Genomic DNA, 21,348 nt, shown 5'->3' on the forward strand with positions numbered 1-21,348 from the left:
TGACAATAAAAGTTTCTTGACTTGACTTGTCATGATTTCCATAAAAAGTCAATAAAGGCTTCATTATAATTCCACATTTACCTATTCAAACATTAAATTAATGCATCCTAGAATTTGTTTAAACATATTGGATGAACCTGATGAAGCAGAGTTAAACAGAATAATGCATGCTTATAAACACTAGCCAACTAGCTACTGTATGAGCATAGAGATATATTTTTGCTGGATGCAGATGTAGGAAAAAAATTATTAAATAACATCTAGATTCTCTCTGCTAATTTGATTGGTTGAGTTGTGTTTCAAGATATTTCCTTGGCACATACAATTCTTATACACTTCCTAATTTGAAAGGGTTGCTACAGTAGTGTTAGTGACATAGTCACGAACATGGTAAACAAATATCAGAGTTGATATCAGGTAAATCAGAGGAAGATGAAAATGAAGAAGGGACATCAATTTTACCAGGCTCATGTCATTGGTGTCCATCCCTCCAAGGTAGGTGCTGCTCTCTTTATTTCTAGCAGCATTGCACATAGTTTAAGAACAGGCCTTGTTAATCGGTGACAATCCAGAGCCGGGGTCAGGGAGCAGACAAGCAGGCTAATCCGACCATCTGCTAGCTGCAATGAGTCGCCACGCAGGGTTCACAATATAGAGACTGTGTCTGTTTACTCTAAAAAAATTTTTTTAGTAACCTTGTTAGTATTAAATTAGATCATAGTGAATGCACATCCAGCACCTATGATCTGAAGCTAGGACTGTTAAATATAAGATCTCTTGCATCTAAAGCACTCAAAGAAATGATTACTGATCAGGAGCTTAGTGTTCTGTGCTTAACAGAAATATGGATGAAACGGAACAGGTTTTTAAATGAAGCTTGTCCGCCTGTTTATAGTTCTATAGAACAACCACGCCTAACGGGCAGGGGAGGAGGTATTGCAGTTATTCTTGATGATAAGCTAATCAACATGCAAAGGTCTAGACATAAATTCAACACATTTTCAAAAGTTCTATATGCTTCAACATAAAATGAACTTAACATATGTAGCCAATAAGTCTACTGAGTCAATTCCACTAAATGCCCCTTTTCCACCAAAAAGAACCGAGTGCTGGTTCAGAGCTAGCACTGGTGCTGGTTCAAAGTTGGTTCCACTGGCGAACCTTCTAAGAACCGGTTTGCCTTTCCACCGGCTAAAGAGCCATCACAGAGCCGAGTCTGACGTCACTGTATACGAGTCACGTGTCCCAGGAACTTTAGCGCAGCTGCGGCAAACACAAACACATGCGTAAAGCGGATGTTGCTTTACTGTTAATGCTCATGGCTTTGTGAACCTACATTAGCATCCAAACGCGGCGAATCCAACGTGTACGTGCAGCTCCATGTAATTTGTATAAACGGAGGTTGTAATCGAGAAAGTACATAATGTTATTTTATCATTAACACAGAAAAAATGTAGCCTTAGCATGTAGCTACTTATTATAATGTGTGCTTAAAGTAAAAAAGTATTAAACATTAGTATACTTAAGCTACATTATCAAATGCACTAACAGTAGCCCCGCCCCCAGCCCCTGACACAAGCGGTTCTTAAGTCTAGACCAGCAACGTTTTGGTGCTACTTAAGAACCACTTTTCCTGGTTCAGAGCCAGTGCTTTGGCGGTCGAAACAGAAAGAACTGGTTCTAAATTAGGCTCTGGCTCTGAACCAGCACTCAAACTGCCTCGGTGGAAAAGGGGCATAATTGTTATTTACAGACTTTTGGGGCTATATTACAAATTCCTCTATGAATTTGATTTTATTTCAAACCTTATTTCTTCATTCAAAGGATTAATTGGAGACTTTAATTTTCATTTTGATAAATTTGTAGATCCTCCGAGAACAGTTCATCTTAGATTGAGTAGAGGTTAATAAGAACGTAATAAGACCCACTCATAATGGAGGTCACACTCGATCTCATTCTAACTTTTGGATTAAACAGATAAAATATAGACACACTTCCACAATCAGATCTTCCACAATCTAAGACCATTATCTTATTTCATTTAAATTGTGACTTGGACACAACATATGCAACTTGCCATGTTACCATGTTTAACATACATTTACAACTGCTAGTTTAGAGAGATTTACCAATAGTCTCTCAGAATTATCATCCATGATTGGATCGTCCTCTGACCCCACAGAACTTGATCAGGTGACTCCTTACTTAGAGACAATGATTTGCTACACCTTAGACATTGTATCTCCATTAAAAGGAAAATAATTAAAAAAAAAAATTAGCACCCTGATACAATGACCACACGAATTAACTAGGATATTAGAACGTAAATTACATCAAACTAAATCATCAGTATTTCAATTAGCATGAATGAAATTCTTCTGAACTACAAAAAAATCTCTTAGTGCTGCTAGATCAGATAATTGAAGATGATAAAAATAATCCTACATTTTTTTATATAATACTGTAGCAAAATTAACTAGGAGTATAACTACTGTGGAAAAGTGCACACCATCAATATGCAGAAGCAATGACTTCATGAATTATTTCAATTAATTTAGAAATTTTACTCTATAGAAATTTTATTTTATTACTCTATTACTAATTTAAAATCAAACAATTTGATAGATAATGTTGTTGATAATTATATTACTGTTTCTGACCGGCACTGATTTACTCCCCTTCAAGAGATTTATTTTCACTGATTTATTGCATACTGGATCCCCTACCTACATATTTCTTTAAAACAGATTATACCAATTGCTACTGACAGCGGTCAATATCATACATCTCCTTTATCTCCATGATCCTAGAAAAAGATTTTAGCATAGCAGCAGTCTATACCCACATAGGAATAACAATGACATTTAGGCAGCATCATAGCACAGACAAGACTGGTTAAATTGGTAAATGACCTGTTACTGGCCTTTGATCAGGGTTGTGTCTCCTTGCTGGTGTTACTGGATCTTAGTGCGCCTTTGACACCATTGACCATGCTATTCTACTTGATAGTCTAGAAAATGTTGGTGTTAAGGGGACAGCCTTCTCCTGGCTTAGGTCCTATTTGACTGATTGTTATCAGTTTGTAAGGTCTAAATGGTGACTACAATAAACATACTAAGGTTATGTTCGGTGTTCCACATGTTTCTGTTTTAGGCCCGCTACTTTTCTCCTTATACATGCTGACTCTTGGTGCAATTATTCCTAAACATGGTATTAGCTTCCACCTTTATGCTGATGACACACTTATAAACCTAGATTAACAGTTATATAACAGCCTTCCAATTAGTGTTCAAGATTCAGACACAGTCTCAGTGTTTAAGTCCAGGCTGAGAACTCATTTGTTTAATCTAACTTTTTTATGAATAGGTAAAAGAGGAGATCTGGGGAGTTCAAGGGCATGGAGTGTTTGGTGAACTGGGATGTTTGGATGCTGTCCCATTACCACCATCATAAGTTACTCAGGTTTGCTGCCTGCACTTTACACATAATGTACCTTGTCTTTAACCATCACATGATTACAAACCTAATAATCCTTTCTCACTTTTTACTCTCAATTCACCTTTCTTTTTCGATCTATCTTTCTCTCTGTCTCTGTTGAGCTATACATGCCATTTCTGAGTTCCCAGTGTGACCACTTCTTCTTTCAGGACCTAACTGATCCATCCTGACACCCTACCTCTGGTTGGAGTCTCATCACTTGGTGGTGCACTCTGCTGGGGATAGCTCTCCATTGACAGCCCCTAACCTATGGGATTGCTGTGGACAGACTGTCACACCGCCTTTGAACTGCCATTGCGTATCATTGAACTTATGAAGAAATTATTCTGACCTATTAGTTCCTCAGGACATCTTGGTTGCACTCGAATACAAACTGTTGTAGAACTGTATGTACAGTTACATTGTATGCTTAACCAATATTTAATCGCATAAATGCTAGTGTACTTAGTGGGGTGGAGCTTGGTTTGCACAAAGCTATATAGTGGGCTTACTTGCATAGATTTCAATGAAATGTAAAAGCACAAGGCTACGAGAAGATCTGCAAAGTGTGGAGTGTTGATTATTGGGTAAGTCCATGCAAGCTGAAATATATTGTACTGCATCATTCTGTCAATATGCATTAAGAATATCTCTGTATTTGCTGTGTTCAGCTTTCTGTCTACCCTGACTGTTTCTCTGCTTAACACAACCATGCTTCACTGTTGGGATGATATTTCACAGGTGATGATTCATGCATGATACTTGGAATTGAGGCCAAAGAATTCAATGTTCATTCGATCAAACCAGAGAATATTGTTTCTCATATTCTGATTAACTATGATCATTGGGTTCTTGGGCACCTCTCTTACAAAGGTCTTTCTATCCCGTTTGCTCAGTTTGGCTTGGCAGCCAGTACTAGGAGGATCCAAAGTTCTTCCATTTATGAAATTTGGAGGTCAGCTGTGCTCTTAGGAACTTCCAATTCAGCAGAACCTTTTCTGTAGCTTCTGCAGATCTGTGCCTCAAGACAGTCCTATCTCAGAGTTCTTGGGTTTTTGCTATGATATTAATTTACTGAAATGGGATGCACTAAAATTGAGTCATAGCAAAGGGTCTGAATACTTTAGTCAATGTGATATTTTAACAATGTGATATTTTAGTATAGATTGATGTCAACATAACAAAATGTGGAAAAATGAAGGGGTCTCAATACTTTCTGAATTGATTAAATAGTTATTTGTTCTTCCTAACTGCTCGGTGGTTAAATTGTTGGACCACTGACTAGAAGGTTGTGAGTTTGAATCACAGGGCCTCCAATCTGCAACTCCTGGGTCCCTGAGCAAGGCCCTTAACCCTCAATTGCTCAGCTGTATAAATGAGATAAATGTAAGTTGCTCTGGATAAGAGCGTCTGCTAAATGGCATACATGATAAAAAAAAGAAAGAAAAGTAAATCGGTCAAAATTGGTAAAGGGTGCATAAACTCTGCAAATCACCACTTGCAGTTATATTCTTAACTGGTTGCAGTTGTATTTTCACTGGTCAATCAAAGCACTCACTTTTTAAAATTCTTTTAATATTCTGTGTGTAAGGTACTACTGAGTAAAGGATCAATTGTAAAATGATAACAATCAATGATAAACTTGGAACTTGACGTATTCTGCAAGGACTGTGTCATGGTTGTCTGGAGAACGGACCATGCCAAATTATCACAGGGCAACCCTTTCTTCAGATCAGAAATATCCTGCTTCTCATGAACAAAAGGATAGTGTTAACACTCACAGTTCACTTTCTGCAGTTTCATCTGCAACTGGAGCTGGATTTTATGATCATGACTTCAATTGGCAACTTTGAAATTACCTTACTGGAGGAGGGGTTCTGTGCAAAGGACGTTATTAAGCAGAAGATCACAGAATCCTCATCAGTGAGTTTTCTCAGATTTATATACATTTTAGTTTGGTGGTAATGTGTATAGCATGCATTTTCTGTTTTGTTGACAGTTGTGTTTGTGCTGTAGGGTGACCAGGATGCTTTCTATGTGGCAGACCTGGGTGATGTCCTTAAGAAGCACCTTAGATGGGCACATGTCTTGCCTCGTGTCACACCTTTCTATGCTGTGAAATGCAATGAGAGCAGAGTTGTTGTAAAGACACTGGCAACACTGGGAACTGGCTTTGACTGCGCAAGCAAGGTTTGACATTTTTGTCTGAAATTTCAAAACTAATACTCAGAACTAATACTGACTTATGTATATCTTCCTTTAGACTGAGATCCAGCTTGTGCAGTCTCTGGGAGTGGAGCCCAGTAGGATCATTTATGCCAACCCCTGTAAGCAGGTGTCACAGATAAAGTATGCTTCTGCACATGGAGTGCAAATGATGACCTTTGATAGTGAAGTGGAGCTAATGAAGGTTGCTCAGAGCCATGACAATGCCAAGTGAGTAGCTTTCTTTATTCATATTCTAAACTATACCATTGTGTTTAATTAAAGATGAAAACGCATGAATGGTAAAGTCCATCATCTCATGGTAATTTGTATATCCATACAGGTTAGTGCTGCGTATAGCTACAGATGACTCTACAGCAAAATACAAGATGAGTGTGAAGTTTGGAGCCACACTGAAAAGCAGCAGGCTGCTTCTGGAGAGGGCAAAGGAGTTAGGGCTGGACATCATTGGAGTCAGCTTTCATGTAGGCAGCGGCTGCACAGACCCAGAGACATTCACCCAGGCCATTGCAGATGCACGCTGTGTCTTTGACATGGGGGTGAGTAGTTACATGCTGTGGAATTTGTTTGTCTGATGGTGCTGCATTACTGAACTTTAACTCTCCCTCAGGCTGAGTTGGGCTACAATATGACCCTGCTGGATATTGGTGGTGGCTTCCCTGGCTCTGATGATTCCAAGCTAAAGTTTGAGGAGGTTATTTTAGAATTTATATTCTATGCTTCTATTTATGAGTGTTTTTTAATAATAAATTTTTGCCATACTATAAGTTAAAATTTTTGCTTCACTTAGGTTACTGCTGTAATCAACCCTGCACTGGATAAGTACTTTCCTGCAGACTCTGGTGTGAGGATAATTGCTGAGCCTGGACGATTCTATGTAGCCTCTGCATATACACTAGCTGTCAACATCATTGCTAAGAAAGTCAACATGAAGGAGCAATCGGGCTCTGATGGTAAGACCATGGTGGTTAAGTGATAACTGAAGTATCTAATGTTATATTTCTGAAACAATAGAGCCATAACATTTTTCCTTAATGCAATGCAGGTGTTGATGTTGGGACCAGTGAGCGAACTATAATGTACTATGTCAATGATGGAATTTATGGCTCATTTAATGCTGCATGCTCTGGTTATGAACATGAATTCTGCGTTTACAAGGTATTGAAATAAATATAGATGATCTGTTAGCTTTGCTAAGCCTTATTTATATGTTCTTTGGAAATATAAAGTCATTTTTACATATTATTGCACAGTTTATAGAACAAAAAGAATAAATATTACTAATTGGTTTTGTTCCATAGAAACCCAAGCCTGATGAGCACATGTACCCATGCAGTATTTGGGGTCCTACCTGTGATGGCCTTGACCGCATTGTGGAGCTGTGTACCTTGCCTGACCTTCAGGTAGGAGACTGGCTGCTGTGTGAAAACATGGGTGCTTACACTGTAGCTGCTTCGTCCACATTTAACGGCTTCCAAAAGCCAGACATCTATTACGTCATGTCCAGATCCGCTTGGTGAGTTCAGGTTTTCTGATTTTCTCCAGTGTTTCTGCTTGTACTGAATTTATATTTCTGCTGAATCCATCTATACAGATGGATAAACTGAGAACTTTCTTCTGTATCGTATATTAGGCAATGCATGCAGCAGATCCATGCCCAGGGAATGCCTGCTCTGGTGGAAGAACAGAACCATGGGAACATACCAGGCCACTGTGGGCGTGAAAGCATCCCAGAATTCTGCACTACTCGCATCCTCTGATATTGCAGATGCAGTACAAAAATGTCTGCTTCATATTAATTTGTAAAATAAATAAGGAAGCAGTGTTGGTGCCCAATGTTTTAGAGTAATTTTTCTGCGTTTTTTTCTGTTACTTATGCCCAGAATGTATGTCCCTGCTTTGTTTTTACACAGTTACTTAAGTAGGGACTACAGGAGAGCCACTCTCCTAATTCACATCCAGTGAATTACCCTATATGATATTATAATGACTATAATATCAGCAATTGCTGATAGATTCTCACTATAACTATAAGGTTGGATGACTTAATGTATTTTGTAAAATATTGTGTCTACAGCTGTAACACTGACAACAATTAGTTGTCTAGTAATATGCATTTTTAGTAATATGCATCCTTTTCATTCGTTTTATAGTTCAATTCAGAGCAGCAAAACATTTTTCTCTGATCTCTGCATCTTAGCTTTCCTGGTCCATGCTTGGCAAAAGCTGTGAATGCCTTTACTCACTAAACATACAAGAAGAAACAAACCACCTTAATAAGGTTAAAGAATGTGTAATGGATATTAGACAGTGGATGCATACTAACTTCCTCCTGCTTAAAGGCAGGGTCTCCGATTTTTGAAAGCCAATGTTGACATTTGAAATCACCAAAACAAACCCGCCCCTAACCCAAATGGGTCCCACCCCTGTATTGATAGCTCCGCCCACACATACATACGCAACCCAAGCAACTAATGGAAAGAAATGTGACTTTATCATAGCTGAAGGGAAGAACAATACGATTGCAGATAAACAAACAAGCAAAAATGACACACAAGCATAATCATGCAAAGGATGGCATATATTAGTTCTGTGAAACAAAGCAAAACCAACGTTACTCACCTATCGAGAAGGAAAAAAGCGACCTCGGCGTCTTAAGTAAAGTTGGTGCATATTCACAGATTGGAGTTTCCCGAGTGAATAACTCCTGAGCTAAACGCTGTTACTACACAAAACATGGTTGTAGCTGCCTCTCTACATTACTACGATAGAAAAGAGGTGTTATTTGTGTAGTAACAGTGTTTAGCTCAGGAGTTATTGACTCGGGAAACTCCAATCTGTGAAAATGCGGCCAACTTCCCGCTCCTTCAGTTCTCTCCAGCGCTGGAAAGCTGATCCTATATTAACACGGTCCTACGTCTTGCCTTATCGTAAGCCTTTCTTTTCTTTCTTTCTTTGTTTTTATCCTCCATGTCAATGCTAAAACCTTTCTGCTAATGTCACACATGCGCACTGAACACTCTCTCCGCCACATATTGACAAGACACGCCCCTTTCTGCTCATTGGCTAAACGTTTGTTTTGATTTTTGTTTAGTATTCGGCCCGACTCAGTTTTCTGAAGCATTTCTCAAAAATCGGAGACCCACCTTTAAATCTGACAAGACAGAAGTGCAAAAAGTGTAGGCTACTGGGTAGTACCTCAAGAATCAAAGGCTACAGCAGGGGCAAAGATTTTTCTTACAGGGTCCAACAGTTATAAAACAGCTTTCCAATTAGTGTTTGAGACTTAGATATAGTCTCAGTTTTTGGCTGAATGTCCAGGCTGAAAACACATTTGTTTTACTCACCTGCAGACCTTTTCTGCATTCCTATGCAAATTAGGAGCGCTGAGTCAACTTGACCTTGTCTGTTTTGACTGCTTATAAAAAATGAAGTATATATGACAGCCTTTTTTTTCACCTTTTTAGTCTAACTTGTTTCCAACATATTAACATGTATTTTGCAAAAAAAATATATGTATTATTTGGTATAATAAACCTTATTTATATACAAAAATGCCTCATTTTTTATTAAAAAAAACTTTTGAATTTTGAATTATTTTCACTATAGAGGCACAAAAGTTGATGCATTATTACAGGCTGGTATATTTCAAAGCTAGGAGATTGTTTTGAAACCATTTCGACCATTTTTAATGTCAGCAAATAATAAAACCTGTTTTTTTCAGGCCAAATTGACTTGAATGCTTATAAATCAAAAATTCTACAATGATCACCATTCTGTGTGATCAGCATTACATTTGTGAAAATTTTACACTTGTAATATCTGTTTTGCCAACCAGATGTCATCTGATCAACCAACAACAGGCTACACACACACGCACACACACACACACACACACACACACACAGGTTAAAATTTTTATAAAGAAGTAAAATACATGTGTTTTGCACACATTACAAATGATAAAGGTGTCCAAAAAGGCAACAAACACTTACAATAAACAACACCAGTCATAATCTCTCTCTCTCTCTCTCTCTCTCTCTCTCTCTCTCTCACACACACACACACACACACACTCACACACACACACACACACACACACACACACACAAACATTAATAAATGGAAATTAAACAAATACTTTGTATTTGGTGAAATTGCGGTCAGTGATCCTTACCAAACAACAACCTCCCCCATTATTGTATTTTTTTTTTGGGTGGGTGGGTGGGGGGTGTTGCAGGGGGTTGGAGATGTCACGCTTGCCTGTCTTCAAAACTTGAGAGCCCTCGGTTTTTGTGCGTGTGTGTGTAAAGATTGTTGGTAGATCAGATTTTGCCCCCAGTTGGACAAATGCATATAACAAGTGTGAAATATTTACAAATGAGTAGCTTTTGTTTTTTCTGGAGGCCTAATGAATTGCAATGCCCAATGCTTGTGTGTGTGTGCGAGTGTGTGTAGCATCATTTCGGTAGATCATATTTTGCCCTCTGCTAGGCAAAGGCATATCAAAAGTGTGAAATATTTACAAATGTGTAGCTTTTTTTCTGGAGACCTAATGAAATGTAATGCAGATTTGTGTGTGTGTGTGTGTGTGTGTGTGTGTGTGTGTGTGTGTGCATGTGTGTGTGTGTGTGTGTGGTGTGTGAGTGTGTGTTTTGGGTGCGTGTGTTACTGGACATTTTATGTGTGCGTTTTTGTGTCTGTATGTATGTTCATTGCACTGAAAAGTGGCTGGATCAAGTTGACTCTGGAAGTCTAATGATTTGCAAAATCTGCAAAATTTTACTTGCAAAGTTCATAATTTGGAACAATCCTGGTAAATGTCAGGCAAATATGTGGAGGAAAACCCAAGTTATGACACATTAAACTTTCCAGCCAGGTCAGATAGACCCGTGGTCTGCAGGAGAGTTAATCTAGCTTTTTTTTTTTTTTTTTTATGAATATGAATTTTTGTAAATAAAAGAGGAGATCTGGAGGGTTCAAGGGCATAGAGTGTTTGGTGAACTGGGATGTTTGGATGCTGTCACATTGCCACCCACACAAGTTGCTCAGGTCTGCTGCCTGCAATTTACACATAATGTACTTTGTCTTTAACTATCACATGATTACAAATCTAATAATCGTTTCTCACTCTTTTTCTCTCAATTCCCTCAATATCTCTCTCTCTGTCTCTGTCAAGCTATACATGCTATTCCCGAGTTCCAGTGTGGCCGCTTCTTCTTTCAGGACCTACCTGATCCATCCTGACACCCTATCTCTGGTTGGAGTCTCATCACTTGGTGGTGCACTCTGCTGGGGGGTTAGGTCTCATGGACAGGTCTCTTCATCAGTGAACATTTATAGACTTTGGCAGTAAGAAATTAGTGTTTAGTCTATAATGAACTTATAAAGAAATTATCCTGACCAATTAGTTCCTCGGAAGATCTCGGTTGCACTTGACTGCAAACTGTTGTAGAAAGGACGTTATTTACATTTACATTATTTACTGTCTAGTTTCACCCAAATGACGATGAGTTTCTTTTCTGAGTCTACTTCCTTTCAAGGTTTCTTCCTCATATCATCTCAGGGAGTTTTTCCTTGCCACCTTTGCCTCAGGTTTGCTCATTAGAGATAAATGTTAAAGATAAACAGTAATTTAATTTTAAACTTTACAATTTTGATTCTGTTTCTATGCTTCTGTAAAGCTGATTTGAATTGAATGAATTGAATTAATAGTTTAATCACAGTTATGTTGATATATGTCCTAACATGAATGTGTAATGGTAGAAACAGGTAATACCAATATGTTTTTTTTACACATGTACACTCCTCTGAGGTTTGTTGAATCAAACTATGTACAGAACGCAAGGAGGAAAGGAATCCAGTACTTTCGACATGCCATATTATTATAACATGAAACCCGTGCTCTTTTTGTTTTTGCTAATAAAAGCGTCTTTTATAAAACAAGATTAATATTGCTATTTTTTATCTCTTTATGCATTTGCATTTTTGGACCATTTAGGCCTGCGCTCATGTTAACAGTCATTTAAATTATATGCTTTAGCAATTTTGTAACTGCATAAATGCTGTGATCTTAGTGGGGCGGAGCTTGATATGCACAAAAAGATATATATTGGGATTACTAGCATAGATTTCCATGAAAACTGAAAGTGCAAGCCACCGAAGAGATCGGCAAAGTGTGGAGTGTTGATTGATAGGTAAGTCCAAGCAAGCTGAAGTTGATTGTACTGCATCATTCTATTAATGTCTGTCTGAGGTCAGATTATTCTTATTGTACTAATAGCATTTTCACTGAACAATTTGGAACAGGTTTTCAATTAAGAATATCTCTGTATTTGCTGTTTTTAGCTTTCTGTTCACCTGACTGTGTCTCTCCTTAAAAATAACCCCACAGAATTATGCTAACACAACCATGCTTCACTGTTGGAATCAAATTGCACAGGTTATGAGTCATGCATGACATTTTGTTCTCATAGCCTGAGAATACTTTTTGTAATTTCCAAGCAGGCTTTAATGTGTCTCGCACAGAGGAATGGCTTCTATCTGGTCGCTCTCCCAGAAATCCCAGATCGTTAAAGTACTGCAATAATGGATCACCTTTTACAAGTTTCTCCTATGTCCATACATGAAGCCTGGAGCTCAACCATGATCGTTGGGTTCTTGGACACCTCTCTTACGATCTTTCTCTCCTGATTGCTCAGTTTGGCTTGGCAGCCGGCACTAGGAGGAGTTCTGGTTGTTCCAATCTTTTTCCATTTACGAAATTTGGAGGTCAGCTGTGCTCTTAGGAACTTTCAATTTAGCAAAACTTTTTCTGTAGCTTCTGTAGATATGTGCCTCAAGACAGTCCTATGTCCTACGTATATATGATATGATATGATATGATATGATAGAGTCATAGCAAAGGGTCTGAATACTTTTGTCAATCTGATATTTTAGCTTTTTTCTTTTTAATAAATTTGACTTGAGGTGAGGGTTCTAAGAGGTATAGATTAATGTCAAGCTTTTTCTGTTTTGTGTAACTTGTTACTGGGGTCAATATTTGTAAAGGGTGCATAAACTCTGCAAATCACCACTTGCTGTAATATTTTTAACTGGTTGCAGTTGTATTTTCACTGGTCAATCAAAGCACTTGCTTTTTTTAAATTATTTTGATGTTCTGTTTGTAAGGTAATATTGAGTAAAGGATCAATTGTTGGCTTCAATAATAAACTTGGAATTTGACGTATTCTGCAAGGACTATGTCATGGTTGTCCAGAGAAGGGACCATGCCAAATTATCACAGGGCAACCCTTTCTTCAGTAGGTCAGAAATACAAGGATAGTGTTAACACTCACAGTTCACTTTCTGCAGTTTCATCTGCAACTGGAGCTGGATTTTATTATCATGACTTTATTTGGCAACTTTGAAATTACCTTACTGGAGGAGGGGCTCTGTGCAAAGGACGTTATTAAGCAGAAGATCACAGAATCGTCATCAGTGAGTTTTCTCAGATTTATATGCATTTTAGATTTGCATGCATTTGTTTTGTTGACAGTTGTGTTTGTGCTTTAGGGTGACCAGCATGCTTTCTTTGTGGCAGACCTGGGTGATGTCCTTAAGAAGCACCTTACATGGGTACGTTTCTTGCCTCGTGTCACACCTTTCTATGCTGTGAAATGCAATGAGAGCAGAGCTGTTGTAAAGACACTGGCAACACTGGGAACTGGCTTTGACTGCGCAAGCAAGGTTTGACATTTTTGTCTGAAATTTCAAAACTAAATTTAAAAACTAATACTCAGAACTAATACTGACTTATGTATATCTTCCTTTAGACTGAGATCCAGCTTGTGCAGTCGCTGGGAGTGGAGCCCAGTAGGATCATTTATGCCAACCCCTGTAAGCAGGTGTCACAGATAAAGTATGCTTCTGCACATGGAGTGCAAATGATGACCTTTGATAATGAAGTGGAGCTTATGAAGGTTGCTCAGAGCCATGACAATGCCAAGTGAGTAGCTTTCTGTATTCCGAATCAGAGAAAGTATGCCATTGTGTTATTTAATGATAAAAGTCCATCATCTCATGGTAATTTGTATATCCATACAGGTTAGTGCTGCGTATAGCTACAGATGACTACAGCAAAGTTCAAGCTGAGTGTGAAGTTTGGAGCCACACTGAAAAGCAGCAGGCTGCTTCTGGAGAGGGCAAAGGAGTTAGGGCTGGACATCATTGGAGTCAGCTTTCATGTAGGCAGCGGCTGCACAGACCCAGAGACATTCACCCAGGCCATTGCAGATGCACGCTGTGTCTTTGACATGGGGGTGAGTAGTTACATGCTGTGGAATTTGCTTGTCTGAATTTACTTGTCTGATGGTGCTGCATTACTAAATTGAAACTTTAACTGTCCCTCAGGCTGAGTTGGGCTACAATATGACCCTGCTGGATATTGGCGGTGGCTTTCCTGGCTCTGATGATTCCAAGCTGAAGTTTGAGGCGGTTAATGTTCTTTATATTAATTTGAGTGTTTTATTAAAAAACAAACAAAAAATGAAGCATTACATCTTTGGATACAAGCTAAAGTGCTCATTTTGGTTCACTTAGATTACTGCTGTAATCAACCCTGCACTGGATAAGTACTTTCCTGCAGACTCTGGTGTGAGGATAATTTCTGAGCCTGGACGATTCTATGTGGCCTCTGCATATACGCTAGCTGTCAATATCATTGCTAAAAAGGTTAACACAAGAAAGCAATTGGGCTCTGATGGTAAGACCCTGCTTCGTGATGACAAACATGGAGACAATGGGACCGATGACAGAACTCTAATGTACTATGTCAATGATGGTGTTTATGGATCTTTTAACTGCATCGTTTTTGATCATGCACATGTGACTCCCATTGTACACAAGGTACGGAAATAATTGCATATGATCTGTTATGTTTTTAATATCCTATATTAATCCTTATTAATATGCTATATGATATGTAAATTTCATTTAATTTTATCACTGCATATATTAATAAACATTACTATTTTGTTGTGCTCCATAGAAACCCAAACCTGATGAGCGCATGTACCCATGCAGTATTTGGGGTCCTACCTGTGATGTCGTGGACCTCATTATTGAGCTGTGTACCCTACCTGACCTTCAGGTAGGAGACTGGCTGCTGTTTGAAAACATGGGTGCTTATACTGTAGCTGCTTCGTCCACATTTAACGGCTTCCAAATGCCAGACATCTATTATGTCATGTCCAGATCCGCTTGGTGAGTTCACGTTTTCTTATTTCCGACAGTGTTTCTTCTTGCACTGAGTTTCTTCTATATCATATTTTAGGCAATGCATGCAGCAGATCCATGCCCGGGGAATGCCTGCTCTGGTGGAAGAACAGATCCATGTGAATATACCAGGCCACTATGGCTGTGAAAGCACCCCAGAGTTCTGTGCTGCTCGCATTCCCTAAGATATTGCAGATGCAGTAAAAAACATCTGCTTCGCAATAATTTGTAAAATAATTCAGGAAACAGTGTTGGTTCCCAATTATTTCGAGCACTGTCAATTGTTATGTTTTTACAGTCAATGGTACAAATGCCCAGAATGTATGTATCTGCTTTGTTTTTATACAGTTACTTAACTACAGGAGACAACAGGAGAGCCCGCCCTCCTAATTCACATCCAGTAAAATATATGATATTATAATGACTACATTATCAGTCATATAATATATATAAATTCTCACTTTCTCAATATAACTATCAGTTTGGATGACTTAAAATGTCTGTTGTAAAACAGGGTGTCTACAGCTGTAACACTTACAAAAATAAGCTGTCTGGTAATATGCATTTCCTTTTCATTCATGTTATAGTCCAATTCCGAATAACTTCAGAGGAAAGCAACAAAAAATTTTACTCTGACCAACACATCTTAGCTTTCCTTGTCCATGCTTGGTAAAAGCTGTGAATGCCTTCACTCACTAAACACAAGAGGGGACGTAAATTAAGAAAATATATCAAGTTATTGTCTATCAAATGTTCTTCACCATGCAAAAATGCAATGAGCGTATTTGTTGCAGTGTGTATGTACACAAAGTTCATCATTTTATTTCATTTTTAATATGAGTTCAATCACAGTTTAATACTCCTTAGGTTTATTTTCCAGTCAAACTTTCATTTTAAATGCATAACCAAACAGGTAATTGATTAAAAAAATAATTTAATTTTTGGACAACTACAGCTGTCTTTTAACCAGCTTCTGGAATTTTTTACTTTACAAGCATTAAGTATTTGTCTATGCCCACTTCTTCTCCCACCTCAGTGCTGAATGGCTACCAATGGATTTATTTTCCTTGTATTTCCTTGTATTTATTGATAATGTGACTGCTGACAAAGTACCAATCCTGAAGAGCATTGGGTTATATTATCTGTCATACTCAGGCAAAACCTTCGAAAAACCCATCAGACGGCACTTTGCACTGCAGATGGACAATGAACTTAAACGCACATCAAAAGCAATCCAAGACTTTTATGGTTACTACAAATAAAAAGTGTTGTAATTAACTTGTTGCATTTGTACATTGTTCACTTAATTTGGTTGTAAATAAATCTGAAAGTCATTTTCATTATTTTATATATACAGCTGAAATACCAATTACAAACCAGTCCACCTGGCACAACAACATATCAGAGTTAAAGTCAAAGTTTTTAACTATTCTTCACAGCAGACATCAGAATGCAAAATGAAGGAAAAAAATGTGATCTCTGTAACTCTAGTTGTTGCATAGTTGCTGCTAGGAGATGAACTAAATTGTGTCTCGATTGTCAAGATATTTTGCCATGAATTTAAAAGTATTCAGATTTTACTGCTGTGTGTGAAATTTAGCTCTGTATAAGAGAACACCACATTATTATTCTTTGCATTTTCCTCCCTCATCTGTATATCCTGAGCTATTCCCTTTGATCCCTCATGTACATTCTGCCCTTCCTCTCAGTCTTTTTCTGGCAAAGAGATAGGGGAAAGAAATGTGCTGATTCAGCTGGTTTGGCTGGAGAAAATGATCTCAGTGTACCGTCTGTCTGCATTAAAAGAGCTCCACACAGCCGGAAAATATCCTCCAATATGTAGAAATCATTAGAAAAGCCTGGTGTCTAATACAGTAGATAAATGCACAGAATAAATGCAAAAGTGTTTGGTTATAAACTAAAAGTTTTTGTTGGTCTACAGACATATTCCAGGCTCAGGGCTGTGGTTTGCGACCCAAAATGCAGAGCTTTCTTGATGTAGTCTGACAAACGTCAAAGGCTGATGATATCCAATGACTTTTGTTTCCTAATGAGTTGTACAGCTCTTGAGGTGGCTTCACCTAAAATATGGTCACCAGTATTCTGATTCAAGCATCTTTTAATAAGCAATTTAATAGCCTTAAGTCATGGAAAACAGCTAAATTTCCAGCCAAACTCTTACAACAAATAATTCAAATGCAATAATGTAGACCTAGATTGAGGTTTATTAATGTAATGAAATGAACAGCAGAAAGGAAAAAAGACAATTTTGCGAATAATAAAGTTAAGCCATATTTCGCTAAGTATTTTTGTTGTTTGTTTGTTTGAATCCATTGGAATCTCTGCAACTGATTTTATTTCACCAATAGCTTTTTGTGTATGTGTTAAAAAATAATGTGAAAAAGTCAAGAATACAATAGAATATTGGATACAGAAAGTATGAATTTTATTGTAAAAGCACAGAATTATTACCATTAATGCATTTTTATTCACATTGTGTTAATACTCAAATGGATTAAAGTATAGGTTAGGAAATATTTGTTTAACTAAAGCATAAAACCATATACCAAAAGCAGGTTTATGTAAATTATACTTTCTTGGAGGTAGTTTGATTAAGCTGGAAAAAAGAATTAAACAAACGAATGGGTGTATACCTGTGCAATGCATAAAATCATAAAAATATTGCAGATACATGTCAAGAGCTTCATTTATTGTTTAACTCAAGCAGCAGAATAAAGAAAAGGTATGTGAACTTCAACTGTCACATGCCAAAAGTGGCTGGTTTGAGTATTTCTTCTGGGATTTTTACACACAACCGTCTCTAGAGTATAAGCAGGATGGTGTGGAAAAAAAATACACTGAGTGAGCGACAATACTTTGGGTGGTAATGTGTTGTTGATTATTATAGTTATTAGAAGTTATTAGAAGTGCCAGGAAAATGTAACCACTAGTAACCACTCTGTGCTGAACAGAAAAGCAGCTCAGTATGTTCCAAATGGGTTTTCACAACCACAAAAAAACATTTTTTATCATGTTCTACATATTTTCCATGTCATTTGTCCAAGTAAATAATAGAAATAACTGACTGCTGCACCTTTAACGTCAGTACAAAAGGCACAAATCTGGGAGTGTTTGTTTCCAGTTTCCAAACAAGACTGTGTAATACCTGACGACACCAGGTAATTACAAATATACAAGTCTGTGCTGCCTTTATGGCACGAAAGCCCATTTAGGCACAGCCCATGTACATATATGGGAGGCTATAATTTGGAAGAAGTGAACAAAGAGTTTCGATTACAAGTAGCTTTAATATATGAAAGCAAAGGCTCATCCCAGGTACACCAGTTATTGAAGTATTCACACAACACAGACACGAATCACAACAAAGCATTTCACTGTTTCTCATCTTAAATTATCTTAAATTACATTCCTTTCTGCATCCTAGACTAAACAGGACATTGAAAATTAGTCCAAGGCCAGGATTTTGTCTACAAAAATAAAGATTAAAGGAAAACTCCACCCAATGTGTTTACATTTAAATATAGTTAATGTTTTTATAGATTCTGGTGATAATTTCATGGTTGGTGTTGTAATGTCATTAGTGTTAGTTAAAGTTAAAGTTAGTGGCTGTCTGGCACTTTAACATTACAGGGGGACTGTTAGAACATGATTATTCAACAAGGGAAAAGATTTATCTATAGATCACAGCAGAATTTATTATTTGTTCTGATCTCTTCTGTTATTTCTGGTGAAGAAAGACTCTGTTAACCCAACATATCCTTTTGCTTAAACCAGTTAAATCTGGTGTTGTTTCTATAGCATGTGTTGAAACATCTGTATCTGTATAGGCTGATGTCCTAACAATTGTGCAAGTGTGTGGAGGAGTACAAGAACAAAGCTGCGTCAATCACATTAACAAGAATGACTCACATCCATAATGGTATGCCAGATCATGTGATCAGATCAAATATCATTGAGCATGTGCATGAGTGTAAGAGAGAGACCGTGTGCAGATGGGGAGGGCTTTGGGTTGTCTGTCTCCTCCTCTTGTCCCTATGCCAAGAAACTCCTCTGACGTGGATTCCAAGAAGTCTTCCCTATGGAAAGACTGGTTAATGTGGGTCATGGTGATAACTTTACGTCCTGAATTTGCCTGAAATGAGGGGAATATTGATTCTCCACTCTTACCAATTGTCCAACATGGTTTAGGGAGGAAAGAAAAAAAAAGTTTTTTTTTTTTTTTTTTTTTTAGAGTTAAATTAACACTTTGTCTGCAACTATCAGATTTTTCTAACCTGGGAAAGAACATTTTCTGCCAGGTACATTGTTCTGAAATACAAAATCAATTATGTAATACATGTTGGCAAGGAATGTGGAGTAATGTCTGTGTTCCTCTTTGCATGTCTCTTGTGACAGAATAAGACACACAGGATTTGGTCAGTAGTCTTGCTTAAAAAATGAGCATCATCAATAGATTAATATTGACAGCAGACCTGTTAACACAAATATATAATATTGTGAAAATGTTTCTCACACAAAACTATATGTTCTGTATGAGTAATCTTCCCTCACACACACATTACTCCTATTCTTAAAATTTGGGGGAAAAATAGAAAACGTTATATTATCTGTGGTCACGTCATCACAGGACACTGCAGATCTGTTAAAACGGTGACGTCAAACAACAGATAAACACATCATCTCTAACTCTCCTTGTCTTATCAGAAAGTGATTATACATAAGCTTGGAGCCAAATACAATAAAGTATACTGTTTATATTAAGTGTAACTTAACTGAGGCAAAGAGGAAAAAAATCCTCTGAACCAAATTACAGATTATTCCACAAAGCTTATAAATATTAAAACACACTTCATAGCCAAAGGATTTGTGAACACCTGACGATCACACACCTATGTGCTTGTTGAACATCTCGTTTCAGATTTAGTCCTTCTTTTTTTTTGACGTTATAATAATTTCTAATCTTTAGGGAAGATTTTCTTCTAGATATTGGAGCATGGCTGAGCAGATTTGTCCGTTCAACCACATAAGCAATTCGGGAGAGGATGTCTGTGACGTAATCAAAGTTCTGCTTTATTCCAAAGGCATTCAGAGGGGTGGAGGTCAGGGCTCCGTGCAGGACACTTGAATTATTCGCTCCAACTTTGGCAACAGTTTAAAGAAGGCCCACATATGGATGTAATAGTTAGGTGACCACAAACATGTGGCCAGATATTTTAGGTAACTAGTTGAATATTTCGTTACCTAACTAGTTTTGAAAAAAAAAAGTCTCCCTGGTATTAAAACTTGACTGTATTACGTTGGCTGTTAAACATGTTGTCATTTGTCCAACTTTCTAATGTGTTGTAAACATCACCAATGTGACCCTTATGTTGTTGTATGGACACAGCACAAAAACCAGTTCATAGTGTGCATTTGTTGTCATTTTAAATTTAATGGCACCATCAATGTTTTCCAAGAAACTGCTATAGCTGGAAGCCAATAGTGTTGCCAGAAATAAAGCTTTTCTTAGTTGGAAGGTTAAAACTTGCAGAGTCACATACTGACCTACAGGCGCCTTTACAGTGTACACATGTAGTATCTCACATAAATATAGTTTCTATATGTACACACAGCTTCAGCTATGCCTTTCCAACTCTGCCTCCTAAGAAAAAAGCCCACCTACATAGTACAGCAGAAATTCTGACTCAGTCCTTTAGCCTTAACCAACTTAACCAACAGTATATTTCATCTTCACAGGCCCTGAACAAAATTGGAACATCATCTTACTCATCCTCAGACTTTACTCATTAAAAGTGATGTGCTTCCTAGTGTTTGAAGCTAGAAATAGAAAATTGCCTCATGCTCTGGTTTGGAAAGAGATCACAGGATCTGTCTGGAAACACAGTGACAAAATGGGAATAGATTAGAAAAGGTCTGGAATATGGCCTGGAAGCCATATTCACAACCACCGCTAGAGCAATGTAGTCTTTACACATAATGAAGTTTCTTATGTTAGGCCTAAAGTGGAAACATTGACAACTTCAAACCAAATGCACGTTTCAAATTCTGAAGACTCAAATTTAAGAGTAGGTTAATTCTAGTCAAAAATGCATCTCATACAGTATTACAGAATTTATAACTCCATGTAATTATCTGATAATCTGATATAGGTTTTGATCTTTTTTTTCTTCCATTTTTTGTTCTAATAGGCTTAGTGAACTATGCTAAATATCCTAGGAATGGTAAACGGTTGCCAAGCCTTTCACTACCTTTAAACTAAGACAGACTAATTCACTACTTTTAAACAACACTTAAAGCTTTGCTTGCTTTTTTGTTAATAGTACATTAAAAAAACATTTATTTTTAAAGAAAAGAAATCACTGTTGAGAT

At 37.5% G+C, this 21,348-nt stretch overlaps 1 protein-coding gene and 1 pseudogene across 1 annotated transcript; both read left to right on the forward strand.

Moving 5' to 3' along the window:
- Positions 1-4,019: 4,019 nt before the first annotated feature.
- Positions 4,020-7,539, forward strand: LOC132852300 (ornithine decarboxylase-like). Its single transcript, XM_060879408.1, has 10 exons — positions 4,020-4,064; positions 5,275-5,400; positions 5,494-5,667; positions 5,741-5,913; positions 6,026-6,242; positions 6,314-6,397; positions 6,494-6,656; positions 6,749-6,861; positions 7,005-7,219; positions 7,337-7,539. Exons 2-10 carry the CDS (start codon positions 5,302-5,304, stop codon positions 7,461-7,463), a joined length of 1,365 nt encoding a protein of 454 aa, XP_060735391.1. The 5' UTR covers positions 4,020-4,064; positions 5,275-5,301; the 3' UTR covers positions 7,464-7,539.
- A 5,522-nt stretch (positions 7,540-13,061) lies between these two features.
- Positions 13,062-16,180, forward strand: LOC132852496 (ornithine decarboxylase-like; annotated as a pseudogene).
- The last annotated feature ends 5,168 nt before the right edge of the window (positions 16,181-21,348 follow it).

The sequence above is a fragment of the Tachysurus vachellii genome, chromosome 10 (genome assembly GCF_030014155.1).
Source record: "Tachysurus vachellii isolate PV-2020 chromosome 10, HZAU_Pvac_v1, whole genome shotgun sequence".
NCBI classification, from domain to species: Eukaryota; Metazoa; Chordata; class Actinopteri; order Siluriformes; family Bagridae; genus Tachysurus; species Tachysurus vachellii.

Excerpts from the sequence above, each read along its gene's own strand:
- LOC132852300 (XM_060879408.1), top strand. The coding sequence starts at position 5,302 with ATGATCATGACTTCAATTGGCAACTTTGAAATTACCTTACTGGAGGAG. Across the intron at positions 5,668-5,740 it reads GCTTTGACTGCGCAAGCAAG|ACTGAGATCCAGCTTGTGCA; the intron begins GTTTGACATTTT and ends ATCTTCCTTTAG. Across the intron at positions 6,243-6,313 it reads GCTGTGTCTTTGACATGGGG|GCTGAGTTGGGCTACAATAT; the intron begins GTGAGTAGTTAC and ends ACTCTCCCTCAG.